We start from the raw sequence: 18533 nt of genomic DNA, 5'->3' as shown, positions 1-18533 counted from the left end.
AATATATAAAATTTATCTTTACATAATTAGAAACGGGTTTAGATCAGTTTTCTACAGTAAATCAAGACTGTGTGATCTCACTGTCCATGCACTTGCTTTTTGTTCGGAAGAACATTAATAACTTCTGACACTTCACTATTTTCAAACAAATTTGGGTAAGAAATCAACAATATTAACTTCTTATCAGTTGCACAAATATTAATAAACACAGAGAGAAAAACTCCTGTCCATCTTAGCTCCTCCACTAAGGAAGAGTGGTGCAGTGATGTCAACAGTTAGCTGTACTGTTTTGCTTTCTTCCTAATGCTTCCAATTTCATATTTCCATACTAGCTGTAGAACTTTCCTGGCTTTTTCACACCCTGCAGTAAATGTCACAGGAGGGAAAAGAAGGCAAAAAAGAGATGGCAGGAAACTAGAAATACATGAAGAGAATAAGCTACAGTCATAAGGCACATGAAGGGAGTAAGGCTAGAGTCTTTCAAGAGATGGTTGAAGGATTGAGGGTGCAAAACAACTAAAATCAGATTTGTATAGCTCTGGGGCTTTTTAGACTAATTTATATTTCCAAATGTGGACTTCACATCTTTGTCATTAAATTAACCACAGGTTTTGATATAAGACTTCCTAAGTCAAGAAATCTGCATACAAGCTATTTCAACTTAGGTCTGAAGATCAGTATTTTTACTTTTAGTTCTTCAGGGAAGAAAAGGTAGCACGAAAGAAAGTATGTGTTAGAACATATTTCATTTGGAAAAGAATGAGTCTTCAATCTCCTTTGTTTTGAAGTTTTAGAAGTTTATTTATCATACGCCCCTCAGTTTGATCAAGCTAGTTTACTAATTGTAGCATTAGCATAAATCTTATTAAGTAGGCATAAACCCCAACGCCACAGTTAAAGCTGCATTAAATTCAGCAGATTAAATTGTTTTCTTGTGCAATAATAAAATGTTTCCTGTCCAAATCTGTCATTCAGGAAAAATCCCTAACTGGTGTGTATTCAAAATAAAGATTTCAAATAAGCTTTAAAATTTCGGCATTCATAATTTTCTGTTTTGGAATGCACTGATTTAATAAAAGATGATACAATACAGTGCAGTTAAACTGAAAAATTTATCGGGAGGCCACCCTGAAGTTAGTCTAACTTTTAACTTCTAACTGAAGTTAGACTTGTAATAAATACAAGACATACAGCTCTATTCAAGTGTTAAGATAAAAGACTCTTGTCACCACTAGTTTTAAAGTAATTTGTATATGATGCCACCTGTGCTCATCGACTGCTTTGTATGCAGTAAGGACATCTAAAAACAACCAATACTAAATTAGCTAAGGTGATGTACTACCCAAGTGAAGAAGCATCATGGATCACTCTGTGCAAATCAAAGGCCCACTACTGGTTTTAACTGCTCTTTTCTACTCTTTTGCCTCTCTGCCTAATGACATTATCTCCCCTGCACCTCTCCTCCCCTACTGCTTTCATACATCCATTTCCCACCTCTTCTGTGGTTCCATGTAGTCCTGCATGTTAAGATTAGATGGAAATATAACTCATTTGAAGAAAAAACCAGGGAGAGTTCAAGGGTCTGCTGGAGAAGGAATGACAGAAATAGTGAGCTATTGAAAAAAACAACAAGATTATGAAGTAGAAATGAGATAAAGCAAGGCCCAATAGTACAAAACCAACACTTTTATTCTGTTGTAAAGACTCCTCCTACAAATTTTTCTATAGTCTCTAATACTCCTTGAGTGATGCAGCTGACACTCCTGAAGGAGAGGATGCCATCCAGAAGGATATGGACAAGCTCAAAGAGTAGGCCCATGACAACCTAATGAGGTTCAACAGGGCCAAGTGCAAGGTCCTGCACCTGTACCAGGCCAACCCCCCCCAAAAATCAGTGCATTCTGGGGAATCAAGGACTTGAGAGTAGTCCTGCCAAGAAGGACTTGGGGATACTGGTGAATGAAAAACTGGACATGAGCAATGCCTGCTGCAATAGGACAAAGAGGTAATGGTTTTAACCTAAAAGAGGGTAGATTTAAACTTGATATAAGGAAGAAATTTTCTGCAATGAGGGTGGTGAAATTCTGGCACAGGTTGCCTAGAGAGGTGATACATGCTCCACCCCTGGGAACATTCAAGGTCAGGTTTGACAGGGCTCTGAGCAACCTGATCTAACTGAAGATGTCCTGCTCATTGCAGGGAAGTTGGACTAGATGACCTTTAAAGGTCCCTTCCAACTGCTCTATGATTCTATAAACCTACCTACTGTTTTGATATTACAAATTATATATTCCCAGACTCAGGTGAAGGGAAAGATGACAAAAAATCCTGTTCTCATGCTCTGTATCACTTCATCACGATTCACTGCAGAATGGCCTGTAACTGCCAACACCTGACACAAGTAGAAATTACCAGCTGCAGGACTTTGCAGCATTCCCAGACCTATTTAAAATTCAAGATAAATTAAGGTAAGCTGGCCAAGTGTACCTTTTCAGTCACTAGAAAGTGCTTCTTATTTCTTTCACTCAGACTTTCCAACAGAATGTGATCTTTCTTCCACAAGAGCATCTTACAGCCAGCTTTCCACTGCACATCTTTAATGCTTTCTAATTAATTTTATCTACATCAGGTCTTGTACTGCAGCATCTAAACCAATTCACATAAAAGCCTAATAAAAAGGTTAGGTTATTGTACAACTGCTTTATTTATTCAGTATTTTTACTATCACAGGTGCTTACACGTAACCTCAGGAGTGTGCAATTCACTAATCATGAAAGCTTTGCCATGTTGAAAATTGGGGCATGTTTTGAAATTTAGATTGAGGATGGGCCTCTCCTCTTTACTCACATTTTCATTATACATCAGATGGACCAAAAAATCATCCATAACACTTAGACCTGCCTTTTAAAGAATCCAAAAGGCAATGTAAATTAGGATTTAATCCATGGCCTGCAGCTAATAATTCTATAGCTAAACCTTCAAAAGAGCTGCTATGTGACCTTGGGTAGAAAAGTTAAACTTCCTCTCTTTTCATTTTAATGCATGAAGCAAGGATTATGATTATTGTGCTCTCTCCCTTTTTTCCCCTGAGGAAAAACCATTGGGATTAATTAGTTAATAATTGGAAAACACTCTAAAAGTAAACATGCTAGATGATTTGCATTGTAGCAACCTCCATTTTTAAAGCTTAAATTTTTTCTTTTGTATTATTTTTCCCTAATTACAGCTTGTTAAAAAAATGGGGAAGTGAGAAGACAGGGAAAACTAGAGAGCTGTAGTTAGCCTTTTTTCATCATTCCAATAAACCATTCTGGCCATTTTATTAACATCTTTGTTAAAGCATCAAGGAGAGGAAGGAGAATGCATTCAACTTTCTATTTACAGATATTTATAAAACTGAAGCTTCAGTCATCTGAAAAGCACTTCTGTACACAGAAATCTAAGTGAAAGTTCCACAGATCCTAGAGACTTGGACCCTATACAAAATCCTGTTTTGATTTATATGTCTAAGCAACATGATTCAGTGGTAAGACGGCTACCACAGAGAGTCTGAATGATTCAGGTGCCTGATCAAGGTGACGAAGACTTTACCTTGCTCACCAGTAGAAAACAAGAATAGGCCATTCCATTGTTAGCTGGTTTGGAACTGATGCATACACAAGCTACTAATATGCCTATAAGGTACTAAGATCAGTCAAGTACTATTTTCATTTTCAATAACACAGACTTCATAATGCTTTATAAACAAGCTCAACTTGTGCTGAACACAAGTCTTTAAAGCATTCACCTCTATTAATTATGAAATCTGCACAGTCACTTAAGGCAACTGTTTCCACAACTGTCGTGCTTCATGCAGAAATTAAATTAAGTAAAATTACAGCTTGTCCTAGTTCCAGCCAGGACAGGGTTAATTTTTGTAATAGCCAGTAGGGGCATGGCCAGGACCCAGAGGCCATTCTATCCCACCTCAAGCCATACACAGGGTGGGAAAGGGATAGGTCCTCTCCAGAGGGTGTGGTGAAGTAGTGCTGGTTCCACATGATGACCACTCACGTGTCAATCATTCACCTCTCTTGTACACTCTGAGTATTGTTGCTGCTACTGTTCATTTATTTCATTGCTGTTTCTAGCATATTGTTCTTACCTCAGCCTGATCTGTACCTTTTAGGTCTGCAATTCTCCTCTCCATCCCACCACAGGGAGGAGGAGGGAGAAGGGGGAATCGAGCAAGCAACACGTGGTTTGGAGGGTTTCTGTGAGAACAATAGATTGGGGAATACCATTCCTAAATCACAACATAGCTGAAAAAATGTACTCCCTAATATGTCTAAACATCAGATTAAACCAATGAAATCATTTAGGGTTGGCAGCATTTTCCTCATACACTTGGTGAAAATGCTGAACCAAAAGCCAAGATTAAGGTGATGCTTTGTAGAAAAAGATTGACAAACATGAGAAGAAAGTACACTCTATACAGACAACAGTTTGTTAAACTCTTGGTTTTCTAGAAGGTGTCAAAATTCCTCACTCAGTGTCTGCTACACAAGTATCAACCTCAGCACAGATGTAGTACTTTGTTCATATTGCAACAATAGGTATTATAAACAAATTGAGATCGCGTGCCACACAAAGAGAAATGTTATCCTGTCTAGAAAAAAACCAAAACAATAGGTTTTTGACATTGACTGATAGGAGTAACTAATGCAATGGTGTTTGTTGCTCCAAACAGGTTATTACCTTTGCATGATCAATGCGAACTGAAAGCTCTTTAGATGCAAATCCACCAAAAATCAGGCTATGGATGGCTCCTATTCTTGCACAAGCCAGCATACAATACACTGTCTGTGGAATCATGGGCATGTAGATGACCACACGATCGCCTTTCTTCACACCATGTTTGATCATGACATCAGCTAACTTGGAGACCTGTACTGGCAAAACATTCATATTTAAAGTTTCTCCAGATCTTCTGTTGCCCCATAAAAAAAACAACTTTCACACAGTCAACAGATGCACGACATTTAAAGAGACAAGCCGGTACGATAAAGCAAGCTGATGTAATATAATAGAGGTTCAGTAAATTTAAGCCATTTTCCTTTTTGCAAAAAAACTAACATATTTTTCTTTTATAAAATAAAAATGGAAGGAGTCTAACTATTGTAGTCAGTACAGCCAAAAAAAAAAAATCAATAGCAATGTTTAGAAAATTTTCTAACCGCTCATTCTTTTAATCAGGTAACTGTTTATATTTCTCCATTTTAGCTCTTAAGAATGAATGTGAACAGGGCATTTCATAATACAAGTTCTGTCCTAACTAACTAACTTTGAAACACAAATCAAAATATAGTAGTATTTTCTTTACTACAGTGTCATAAACTTCTCAGAATCTGAGAACCTTACACCCTGAACCAAAGATAAATACAAATTCAGAGAAATATCTAGATTTAGAAATTCATTTTTGCTCTCATTTTCAGATTTTCATTTTTGCTATGCAGAAACCTGAAGACAGACTATGTACAGCAGCAAAAGACTGGAACTCAAGAAATGCAACAGACTGATCAGCAGCAATGCCTCTGGAACGCCATGAGAAAATATTTATTACTTTGACAGTACACAATATTCTGTCACAAAAGTAGTATTGAATATTTCATTAGTATGCCAGGATGGACAATTTAGCACATAGTAAGTTGGGTTACAGTGAGTATGGGAGCCTGTGACAAGCACTGTGCAGGTGTCCCAATCTGCTTGCTGTGGCATGGAAATGTGGCACCTTCTGAAAGAAACGCTTTCGTTTATATTATTTAAAAATTTGAGTTTTCTCTTTTTAAAGAGTAACTACATTCAGTCCTAGAATCCTGATACATATACTGAAGAGGACATCAACTGCTTTGTATGCAGTAAGGACATCTAAAAACAACCAATACTAAATTAGCTAAGGTGATGTACTACCCAAGTGAAAAAGCATCATGGATCACTGTACAAACCAAAGGCCTGCTCTTTTCTACTGTTTTACGTCTCTGTCTAATGACATTATTTCCTGCACCTCTGCTCCTATATTGCTTTTATATATGCATTTCCCACCTCACTGTTTCTCTCTTCAGTGGAAATATATGTTCAGACTTTCAGTAACCTGAGACAGTAACATCCAGAAGCTCCAGAAGCATCTGCTCTGTCTTTGCATCTAATTCACAGCTCATCCACAATCAAACAGCACATTTCTACACTTCTCCCCGAGGATTTAAAAAAATGGAAACACAGAAGCCCCAGGCAGGCACTCTTGCATCAGCAGATACTGCATAAGTTCCATTTTCTGTAAGCATTGCATAAATACCTGCTGTTATTTTCAGCCACAAGAAAGAACACGTTTGTAAGGCAAAGTCTTACAAATCACACCAAGCTGAAAACTTGGTATCTATACCAAACTAAGGTATCTATATGGTTTGTATGGAACAGAGCTCTTATCTTAAATATTACTGATTTTCAAGAGAAAACATCTTTAATGCTAGACTTATTAATACCTATCAATATAATATAAAACTGATATATACTATCAAAACTCAACAAAAACCAAAGCCTGGACATGTACAAAGCTAGAATTTATTGCCATACCACCAGCATTTACAGTAACTTCTAGGTATAATTGGTGAAAGTAATTATAAATAAAGATAACAACTCTACTTCCAAAGGTAAATTACTTTTCTATATTTCCTAGTGTAAAAACATTAAAATCTGCAAACACAGAGCTAACATTACCTTCTCTCAAAGGCACAAGAAAGCAAATAGTTATCTTTCCTGCTTGTGACTCTCATGCAGAAGGTTGACAACAAGGCCAGAGGCAATGAAAATAATATTTACTAAGTACTTTTATAGTCACTGTAAGTGTGGATAGTGGGCAATAAATAGTTAAACACAGTGGACAAGTATTATTATTATTCATTATCATTATTTCATAAATAATTATTAATAATTATGAAAAAGGCAATGGTTGCTTGCTAAAGGAAAACAACATTATTTAATGATCATAATTAGTAATTTTGTAATAGAAGACTCCAATTGCCTGTAAACAAGCTATATAACTGGTTCCTGGGTGTAGGAGGGAGACAGTGAAGAGATCTGCATGTACCTAAGTAATTTCTATTTAAGTCTATCATAGCTAAATTGTATTTAAAGCAGAGCAGGTGTACAGCATACTGTAGACAAGAACTACATGTCACCTGTGCAAACCCAGTAATCACTTGTCTATACTACACTTCCCCACCCTAAAGAGTGTAATGTCACTGAAGACAACAATCCAGTACAATACATGGGTATCTATGATTTTCCTTGTGCCCTTTCACTCATCTTTCTGACAACCAGGGAACATTTGGACTATATAATAAAACACTATCTCTATCTGCAACTATTTGGAAGATGGAGGAACATTGTAAAGCAGTTTTACATTGCTCTTCAGATTGATGTTGTAGCCCTGAAACATCCAAGCACAATCACTCTGAAAAAAAATGAGAGGGGGGTAAAGTGAGTACTGACATTTCATTAAAGAGTTAAAAGTCATGAAATCTTCCACTTTGTTACAATGCGTTGTCATTTATGATTTACACTAAGACAGTGTAGTGTACTTTATCACTCAAAAACTAACATGCTATTTCTCCATTTTTCTTCAAGCTTAAGACTGCTCACTCACTATAATTTATTTGACACTTCAGTTATAAAATCACTTGAGACCAAGTGATATAATAAGCAACTCAAGTAGGCTTTCAGCTTTGAAGATCAGAGCATAAATTACACTTCTATCAAACGCATGGACCCAGTGAGCATGGTTTACTTTTACCCAGCAACCAAACAACTACTACAGCTGTATTAGCAGCTAAGGTTTCTAAGTAATTCAGTTCTGGAGTAAACTCCAAGCAGTTACTAAAAACAGTTTTGGTCCATACCAAAAGAATTCCTCTTAAAAGATACTAAACGAGAAATCCCATTCAAAATGCTCAAAAGAGGAATTCCAAACCTTCCTGGGTTGAACAGTGACTGGGATTCACAAGCACAGAATCCGTCAATGCAAGCTAAACTCTCCTAGACCTACAAGATCCATGAAAAAAATACAACAGCCTGTGTCCCTCCCATTTTCATCAGATCTCTTTGTCACTTTTGTTATCAGGAGTCCAGTAGCTAACAGATTAACTAAATTAAACTTACTGTACAGGAGTGGACCAGAAAGCTCCAACAGACAAGCTATTAATCTCAAATATTGCCTTTCACATTTATTTGCTTTTGATTAAGAACAAACTGTAGAGAATTCAGATACAGTATTTAGATAGGACTCAGCCTCCAGAAAGATTATAATGAACTTCTGAGTGAGTACTGCTACATACCCCAGAAAACTTAAACCAGTTCTTCCATCTGGTTTGACAACGCTCTTTAAGAAGAAATGTAGATGAAAGGATGTGTACGTCAACTAGCAAAATTTTCTCGCTTTGCACAAATCTGCCATGTCCTAAGAGACATAAACTTAGGAGACTTAATATAATATCAAGCTTAAAAAGCAGAAAAAAGGGCTATTTTCCAGTTCTTTTCAGAGGAAATTTCTACCAAGCAAGTTCACTTAAGATCATTTACATTAAAATGTTGTATTACTGCATTAAAATAAAACTAGTATTATACGTAATGTATATATACATTGATTTAATATATACACACATATTTGCATATATATTGTGTATATATCATAAGCCTTGAAGGAAAATGACACAAAAATTGTATGTATAAAATTGCAATTGTACTTATTATATATAAGTATAAATAAAATTAGATAAGGAGCTGGATCCTTTCAAAGTCTTCTGACTTCTTCAAAGACCAAAGCTAGCTGTTCCAGCTCCAGTTGTTTTCTGAACTTGGTAAATAAACAGAAAACTGGTAAGGAGTAAATGTTTTCTATATTTTCCTTAAAAGGTAGAATGCATAACAGGTTTATCATTTCTTTGTAGCTGTATGACTTCTCTTTTCTTGCAACAGTGGAATAAACCCCTCACAAACTGAATTACTGTATTCTGAACCTCATTTCACATTTTAAACCATAGGTTCACATTACTTCAGACACTACATGCATATCTTAAGTACAGTGAGTGTGTTGCATTCAAAGTAATCCATCTTGCACATTGAAACACATTAAGGAAGAATCCAAGTCTGACTCCAACATTTCTTTGTACTCAAGTTCAACTGCTACATGTAACTGGAAGAAAGAAGCCAGCTAAAACAGGGTAACAGCATGAGGGCAAACCTCCAGCTGACAGCCGTGAGAGCCAAGAACCTTTCAGTGGGGCAGGCTGCAAACACCCATGGTGGCAACAGCCCATGATGAGGCACAGAGTAAATCTGAGTGGGCTGATGCAGAACCAGATACTCACAACCTCAGCAGGGGCAAGCTGCCTCGGCCAACAGGGAAGTCGAAATCCACAGACCTTCCAGACAGAAAAGCCACTGGCACTCCCATGACCAGCCTGCATAGGGGCAGGTCACACAACTTTCTTTAGAGTTCCCCCAGTTAAATTTCATTTGGGCTTACACTCAATTATGTGCAGCAATGGCCAAGGTACACATTTCATTTCTATGGAACTCTATTTTTGCTCATCACAGCCACTGTCAAGAGACTTGACTAATGCTATGCTTAATCTTTTAAATAAGATCTGTTAGGGGAAAAGAAAATGAAATCAAATACAGACAAGTTAAAAATTTAACCAAAAAAAATTAAACTGTAAAATTAAAAGAGGAAATAGAGGAAGTTCAAAACCTATTGGATGCAGTATAATTTGGCAGATGTAGTAAAGCTAATAAATCAATACTGAGCACAGCAAAAGAAGTAAATTAGTGAGGTAGACAATTTCTACCTCTCTGGTATCTACGTACTATGCAATATTTACTGCCCCTTCTCATTAACAAGGTTATTCTGAAACATACCTGTTCCAGAAGTTCCTTATATGTTATTTTCTCTTTGGTATTTGTTACAGGACTGTCATAAATTATGGCAATTTGGTCTCCTTGTCCATTCTCAACATGACGATCCACAGCATTGTAACAGATATTCAGCTCTCCACCTACAAACCTAAAAAAGAAGTTTTAAGTATGTAATAGCCAGCCTTCCAAACCAAGACAACTTTTTCTTTTTTTCTTTTTTTTTTTTTTTTTTTTTTTTTAGCATTTTGTGTTTTTCTTTTAAGGAATGAGAGCATTCAATTAAAACATAGCTCTTAAAACATTATACTCACTTCAGGAAGTCATTTTTTATTCTATAACCTCATGATTGACTCAACAAGCTAAATACGACTACTAGTGAAAACAGAGAAAAAGTACTGTATCTTATTTGACTTAGCTAAGAATCTGCTAAACTTGGTCTTGGTTTAACTTAATTTGCATTAATCACTGATTTTTGTATCTATGGTATCACAGAAAAAGCATAAATTCACATAAAATAATTGGACATTACAAAAATATGTTATTATCCTACTTTGTACAGTGCACACATATCCTTTTCAAGGAAACAGGTGCAGGACTCAAAATAGTCTTATTCATCTCTTGGCAATAACAGCTAAGCATACAAGCATCTATAGCTAAATGAAAGTGACCTAAACAGTTATAAGATCATATGATTATAATGCATTTGACAACACTGTTTTACATCAGTGACTCAAAATTTTCTGTGAAGTGATATGAGTCATAGCCTCTTCAATAGCTAGACATTTACAGAAAATTCTTATCTTCCAATTAAAGAAAAACATTTCACAAACATAGGTTTCACTTTTATTGTCAGTTTACACAGAAAAAGAAAATAATCAGCATAATCCTCGAAGTACAAAAAGACAAAAGGTACCAGATACAAAGACAACTCTACTTACTGGAAGATGACACAGTACCTAAAGGTTAAAGCTCACACTAAATGATGCCCTTTTTGTTTGTTTTTCTAGCTGTACATACCCCTCTGCAGCAAAAATACCAATACACAGAAAACACACAATTGAGAGTTTCCAAAAGGTTCTATGGGGACAACCGTACAGTGATAACATATTGTTACAATGCAACTAGAAATAACAGATGGCCTAAAGTAACTCACTACTAGTTAAAAAAAATATTTCCTTCTTCACTTTTCCTCTTTAGTAAAAGAGTGCTCTAAATCAGGATATTTTACATATTACTCTTGTATCCATACATACAGACGCCATGGGACAGTTTTTATTGTCCAAAAAAGGCAATTATGAAATTAAAACCAGTTAGGATGTTTAGGATGCAGCAATCTTACTGCAACTCCTTTACAATGCCATTTATAAGAAGAAAGTGGGGGACCATGAAATTCACAAACCATTCTCTACTACAAAACCCTTTCCCTAAAAGGAAAACCACATGAACAATAAAGGACCTGGAATTGTTTCACATAATACAGAGAAACTCTGTATTACTGTCATAAAAGTTGTGTAAGGCTCAGATTTTTATATCAAATCACTGTAGGATGATATAAGCAAGGGAACACAGTAACTGGGCTATGCATATTCACTTAAAAATGGTCAAAACATGAGCAGGCATGAGAGCTTTGGTTCTTCTAAAGACACATGGCAACATCAACATGAATGTTTAGCAATCACTTACAAACAAGTGTGTGAAAGATATAACTGTGGTTTAGTCAAAAACCAAGACTATCTGGGAGGTGTGATGAGAGCTTTGCTACCCTGTTCAGAAGGAAAAGAAGGTTCTGACAGGATCGGAAAAGTGAAGATGCACCTACCATAACCACGAGAATTTGGCTTTCCTACTGTCACCCAAGGACATGCTCAAATTCTGGCTGACAAATAAAAGCTCTGTGGCTTTGAAGAGCTGCCCTGTGCTGCAGCAAGTTTCTGTTCCAGCGATTCTCATACAGATGAGCACCTGTGAGGAACTTTGATTTGTATGGTTTGAGCTGAAAAGAAAAAGCAGCCTGAAACCAGGACCCTTGCTATAAGGACATCAATGAGATGCTTCTATTTCAAACAGTGGTCTAGAATCAGAAAGAAAATATTCCAATAGACTGCAGAAAGATCAGAAGCGGATCCACAGGATGTTTGCAAGAACTGCCAGAAAGTCTTGCCATAATAAGCAGGACTGTAAAATGCTAATCTGTTGCTAATCAGATAATTATCTCAACACATACTACCAACTGAATCCAAGTCTGAAGAACCTTATTGTATGCTGTGTTCCTAATGCTGACAATTTAATAACATAAAACAAATGGAGCAGAGAGAGAGTGAAACAAATAGAGTACACAGTAACAACTCTAACACATCAAAGAAACTACATTCAGTTCACTAGCAGTCTCTTTGAGATGATTGTCTACTGTCCACTGGTGCTGTGGTGGAAAAAAATGACAGGGTTCCTCCAGTCAAAAAACCACAGAACTTTTACCAGGCTATAGTATCAAAACAGTTTGCACCACAGCAACATTTTAAACCGGTATTCTGACAATACCTACCTATCCTTCTAACACCTTTTTTTTCCATACATCCATGAAAGCAGCAGCCTTTGATAATCCACATTACATCAGATAACTTAGGCCAAATATGGCATCTTCTTAATAATTTGAGTCTGATTACCTACCCCCTTGAACCTCTCTGCTTACAGCAGTCACTTAGGACATGCAGGCTCTTTGTGACTGGGTTTCAACACCTTTCATCTGACCCCAGCCCTGAGGTCTCTCAGAGTTTGTTGTTTCATAACCAGGAATCTCAAGCACGTGCACTTGCCTCTTAAATCATACTTTAAAATTACTACTTTATATTAACATTTAAGAAGTAGAAATAGAAGAGGGCTGATCCTCATGTTTTACCCTCAGCAAGTCAGTTAGACTCCCACACGAGACTCCCAATACATACAGCTTAACATCTACCATATATGGCCTGGAAATATTTTTTATTGCATTTGGTATTATTTTGGATGTGACAACAGCCTCCTTGATAGCAATGAAATAAGTACAGCATTGAAGAAGGCAACACATAATTATGCCTTAATTCACTTCACTCAAATATTCAAAAGTTATCCCTTAATTTCAAACACTATCTGCGATCCTCAGAATCAAAACAGTTGTACTCAGAGACAATTTTTAGTCTACATGCAATGGCGATGGAAGGGAGGACGGAAGGGAGTGCTCTGAATAAAGATGGCATATATGCAAAAGGAAAAACTGCATTATTTTGCACCACTTTTTTTAAAAAAAGCATACTGATAAAATTCTTTCATGCTATGCAGGGTACATATACTTTTCCCAGCTAGGTTCCCTGGGATCAAGTAGATTTTATTTTTTTTAATTTTTTAGATGAAATGAGAACAGAAGCTGAATAAAATGTGAGACAATATTAGATAATTTGGGTTATTATTATGTAAATTGATCTTGTCACAGTTTTAGAAGTGTAAGCAATATTTGGATAGCAATCTGAGCAACATGTTTAAAATTCAAAGGGGATTATATATTGCACTTATGTCTTAGCAGCAGAGAAAAAACATATGTTGCAAAATTGCCCTCTGCCTGCACACATTAGGGAAAACTGTTTCCACACTCCTAAATAAATACTTGTTTTAACCCTTTTAACTGGGATTGCACAAGATTCCAAAATAATCTGTTCAAGTGTTTCACTAACTTCAGCATTAAAAAGACTTTTCTCTCTAACATCTGGTGACTATGTTTCCCATGTTGCACTTCAAGATCTCCAGTTTTGACCTGTTCAAAGCCAACTCGAGGAAGTTTTTCCTTCAACTTCTTTGCCAAATTCTGTGTATTTTAAAACCCAGGTCTCCCTTTCGGCTTTTACACCAAAAAATTTCAAACAATTCCATCATCCTTTTCTTGACCAATCATGTTTCTCATCTCTTATCATTTTTCATGTAGGCAAAACCAGATGTTTTGCGCTGTATCAGCCACTGATGCAGTTTAGAACAGTACCTGGGCTTACTGATTCAAAAAAACAAGTCAGGGGATGGCGACACTGATCACTTACTTTCTGGAAATCATTTTGCATTCCACTGACATAATTCTGGTATTTCCAATGGCAGAGAGTGAAGAAAACACACTGGAGCATGTTGCATGTTTCTTTCATGCTCTTACAGCATTTAGAGAGGAAGAATTGCCTTATGCCTACATTTTAAATACAGTAACAGCCTCCTTCAACTTCTTCAGTTGAAATAAATTACATTAGAAAATACATGAAAAGCATCTGTTTCTGCAAGTCTCAGGTTTTGCAAGCAAATGCAAAGATATTGAAAAAAACCCCTGTATTTTCAATTGACCTAATAAAATGTCTCCAAAAGAGGAAACAAATTCTAACTCAAGAAGCACATACATAAACTTCTTAATACTATTCTTCAGGTCTCCATAAACAGCTTCCAAGGTAAAACCTCTGACCCAGAACTTCATCTTTACCCTGTTAAGCCAGCAAGCCATGGTTTTGCTTGGAAACCTGGCTTCTTTCTCAGCTGAGTTCCATTGTCTGTTTTCTCTTCAGCCTGTCCTATCAAAGACCCTCCTCTATGTTCTCTCTCTCTCTTATATTCAAAGTACTTGCCCACCTGTCGCCCTGCTGAGCACACTGACTGCTGGTAACCGTTTGGGACTTCAGAGGCATTAAAGTACAACGGTCTATCATATACAGCCTATTAACACTTAAAGTGAACTTAAAAAAAGAAATAAAACTGCATGTTGCACATTGAGACATTTGTTTACACCAATCTGAATTGCTTAAAGTTTTATTATCCTCAGAGCAACAGGTACCTGGCAAGCAAGCAATTACAGCCTGATGTTGAGTCTTCGACTTGCATCTTTGTACAAGGCCATATCACAGACTGGCTTGAGGGTGGAAGGGAACTCTGGAGGGCACCTGCTCAAGCAGGTCTGTGGCATCCCACTCTTAAGGGAAGGGCAGAATCTAAGGATTCATAAATGCTCATGGTCAAAAAGAATGACATTATTAGTAAATTCCACACACTTTATACGGAAATTGGTGTCAGTTAGTCCCTGATAACCTAGTATAAGCACATGGCAGTGGGTTTTAGATAAAGGTAGGGTGAAAGGTAAAAGAGAGAGATGAAATAAAGAGGGGGAGAGAGAAAGAAAACAAGAAAGAAAATAAGATCACCAGTCCTGGCTCCAGTGTTGATCCAGCTGATGGGCTGTCACCAGACCTGAGGCACACAAGCACCTAGGCTTTGTGGGGGTACCATTTCATAGATAAGTTTCTTGCTTTCTATGCAAATTAGTTATCATGCACAGTCCGTTCTTCCAGACCTTTCTGAAAATGGGTAAGAGGGCTTCGGCAGTCTTTGGTGGTCCTGATCCCCCCCTACAATCCATGCCCACTTCTCAACCTTCCTCCTGCCCTGCACTGTGTTGTGCTTATCTCCACGAGCTAGAACAAGGACATTTGTCCCAGAAAAGTGCTGTCCTACCTTTGTATGGCCCCGTTCTCCAGCCACATCCTGTTCTTTCTCACAGTGTTGTTATTACCAACAATCCTTGGTTGGCTTCACAGCTATCTGGCTATGGGTGTTTGAGACACACACATTACCACCCTTATCTTCTAGGCTTCTACAAGGTCAGCCTAGAGTCAGGATGGCATTTTAGTATCTCCACGGATGGAGATCCCACAACCAGCTCTGTGCCAGTGCTCAGTCACCCTCACATTAAAAAAGTGTTTCTGGACACTTAAAGGGAAAATCTTGTGCTTCAGTTTGTGCCCATTGCCTCTGGTCCTGTCACTGGACACCACTAAAAAGTCTGGCTCTGTCTTCCATACAACCTCCCTTTAATTATTTGCCCGCATAAAAAAAAGATAATTTCAGTTTCTGCATCCACAAAGGACAAAAGATGCAAGTTAAAAAGTGAAGCTAGAAAAGAGTTTGGAACTCAAGTTTGACTTCAGACCATGAAATATCCATTTTCCCTCTCAAAAGGCCAAACAACTTCCACCTGAGAATTCACAATGCTTTACAAACACCTAACCATGACACTTTGAGGAAGCAAGCTTATCCTGCTCAGCAAATCATACCACACTTGTGTGACAGAATCTGATAGCAAAACTGTGTTTATTTGCATGTATAATATTCTCATTCCTTAGTTCTTCAAAAGTAACCATTTTACTGATTTCATTAGGTTTGGGAATGCCACAGTCAATGAGCTTTACTGGTCTTTAATAACAGAATTACAAAACCAATTAGGATGGAAAAGACCTTAAGATCATCAAGTCCAGCCATTAAACCCAGCACTGCCAAGTCCACCACTACATGTTGTCCCTAAGTGCCACATCTACACATCTTTTAAATACCTCCAGGGATGGCAATTCCTTCACTTCCCAGGGCAGCCTGTTCTAATGTTTAACAACCTTTTCAGTGAGAAAGTTTTTCCTGATATGCAATATTCCGAATATCCAATATTTCTAATATCTAAACCTCCTCTGGCGCAACTTGAGGCCATTCCCTCTTAAGGTCCTATCACTTGTTACTTGTGAGAAGAGGCCAACCCCCACATGGCTACAACCTCCTTTTAGGTAGTTACAGAGAGCAATAACGTCTCCCCCGAGCGTCCTTTTCTCCACGCTAAATAACAACCCCAGCTCCCTCAGTTGTTCCTCACAGGACTTGTTCTCTAGTCTCTTGTCTAGACCCTAATTATCTGGGTAATCCTACCTGGACTTTCTGAAAAGTGCCATGACCTCGAGATCAAAGCCTCAAGGACCCTATCTAACCATTTTAGAACTTCTGACTGTTACACAGGCCACCACGGCTGGGTGTTGCTTATAATTTAGCTTAAGACATATAAATTTTCACTACTAGACATGTCAAGCAATGATATCAGACACCAGTAAGAAACCAAGCTCCACTCCTCCGGTTCTGTATCTCTTAATTTGTACAGATTTGAAAATGATTAATATTTTAAATTATATATTTAGAATTATTAGCATTTTAATCAAAAACAAACCAAAAAAATACAAAAAGGGCAAAGAACATTGATGTACCAAAGAAAGATGACCCCTATCCTACAGTGTCTTTTATACTCTGCATCAGCTTTTCTAGAAAAAATATCAAAAAGCATGATGTAAACTTGCTGAAAAAGAGGCAAAATGGTAAATACAGAATTTTAACAGTAAACTACCTTTGAGAAAGTATTGAAAATACTATCCAGCAATTTATAATAAGGATATCATATTCTGTCTTAGAGTAGTTCACCATTCACTGATGAAGATATATATTACAATGCCAATGCCTTTGCCAAACATTTCCTTAACCACAACATCTAAACGATGGCCTACTTAGACAGTATCTGAGATTAACCAATCCCGAAAGCCACCGTTTTTATACACCTGTTTTCATACACCTGCCTCCTCTGGCACCTGAAGCCGGGTTTCGATGTTCACGGCAACTTGTTGCCAATTCAGACCCAAAAGGGGTTGGACAGGGGAGCATCAGGAGCATTCATCTACATCATCGAGCCGCACATGGACTCACACACGCACATGTCACGCTTGCCAGAGCGCACGCTAACACGCCCTCGCCCAGGCTGCTTAACTTAATGATTATGTTTAACCAAGTGTAATCATTTAACTCCTTCGATCTCCGCAGTCGTCTCCTCCATCAGCGATGGTAGACCGACAATCCCAGAAAGATGCTGGGATAGTTCTGTGGTGAGCACGTGACCCCAAGCCCAGCACACCCGCAGCCCCCTGTGCAGGCAGCCCTCCCTCCCCGCTACAGCCGAGCTGTGCCGCCCCGGCCGTGCCCGGCCTCCGAACCGCACCGGGGGCACTCGGGCACTCACCATGAGGTGCTCCCCAGGCTGCCCCTCTCCAGGGTCCGGACCCAGGGCTTGTACCACTGGATCTGCTCGGCGACTTCTCCCCAGACCTTCTCGGGCTCCGCCAGGCAGGACCGAAAAACTTCCTCGTACTTGCCCAGCGCCCGGGAAGAAGCGGCGCGGCCGGCGAGCGGCGGGCGGGGGGCAGAGGCGGCCCGGGCCGGGAGCGGGACCTCCGCGCAGGGCCGGCTCGGCCGCCGCCAGGCACCACCGCCCCGACCTGCGGCCGCCCCACTAAGTTGTGGCAGCGCCGCTAGCCTGCCCAGGAAACCCATTTTCTGCGGCTTTCAAGGGAGAGCGGCCGCACGGGCTTCGCTAAGGCTCCAAAACACCCTCGGCCAACACAGGACAGCAGCGGCTCCCTAGGGCCGGCGGGACACGGCGGGACTGCCCTGGCCCGGGCCGGGCCGAACTGCCCCGCCCACGCCCCGGCCCTGCCCCCGGGTGCCACCGCCCCTCGGAGCTCCCGGGAAGCGACTGGAGCAGGGCGGTGAGGGTCGCGCCGAGCGGGCCGGGTGGCGGCCGGGGCCGGGGTTTCCGGACCCGTCAGCGATTGGAGCGACCGAAGACGGGGGAGAGACTGACCTGTGACCTACAGGTCTGCGTGACACGTAACCAGAGTACTCCTCAAGTATTTATTTTGAAAGACATTCTTGCTTTGAGAAACTTCCCAGTGATA

At 39.0% G+C, this 18533-nt stretch overlaps 1 protein-coding gene across 4 annotated transcripts in view; it reads right to left on the bottom strand.

The window, feature by feature from the left end:
• The window catches only part of ACSS3 (acyl-CoA synthetase short chain family member 3), a 69611-nt gene extending 51338 nt beyond the window's left edge, over positions 1 to 18273 (bottom strand). For 2 of the 4 annotated variants that reach the window (XM_039570192.1, XM_039570191.1), the window contains exons 1-3: positions 17819 to 18268; positions 9952 to 10096; positions 4738 to 4926 (exon numbers count right to left, since the gene is read on the bottom strand). In XM_039570192.1, the coding sequence (XP_039426126.1) occupies positions 4738 to 4926; positions 9952 to 10096; positions 17819 to 18129 (645 nt within the window). In that variant the 5' untranslated portion in view covers positions 18130 to 18268. Of the gene's footprint in view, positions 1 to 4737; positions 4927 to 9951; positions 10097 to 17818 lie in introns of all 4 variants that reach the window. The other 2 variants (XM_039570190.1, XM_039570193.1) reach the window with 2 other exon arrangements.
• Between the last annotated feature and the right edge of the window lie 260 nt (positions 18274 to 18533).

The sequence above is a fragment of the Corvus cornix genome, chromosome 1A (genome assembly GCF_000738735.6).
Source record: "Corvus cornix cornix isolate S_Up_H32 chromosome 1A, ASM73873v5, whole genome shotgun sequence".
NCBI lineage: Eukaryota > Metazoa > Chordata > Aves > Passeriformes > Corvidae > Corvus > Corvus cornix.
Note: the sequence above shows the minus strand (reverse complement) of the source record. Positions and strands in the feature narration are given on the sequence as shown.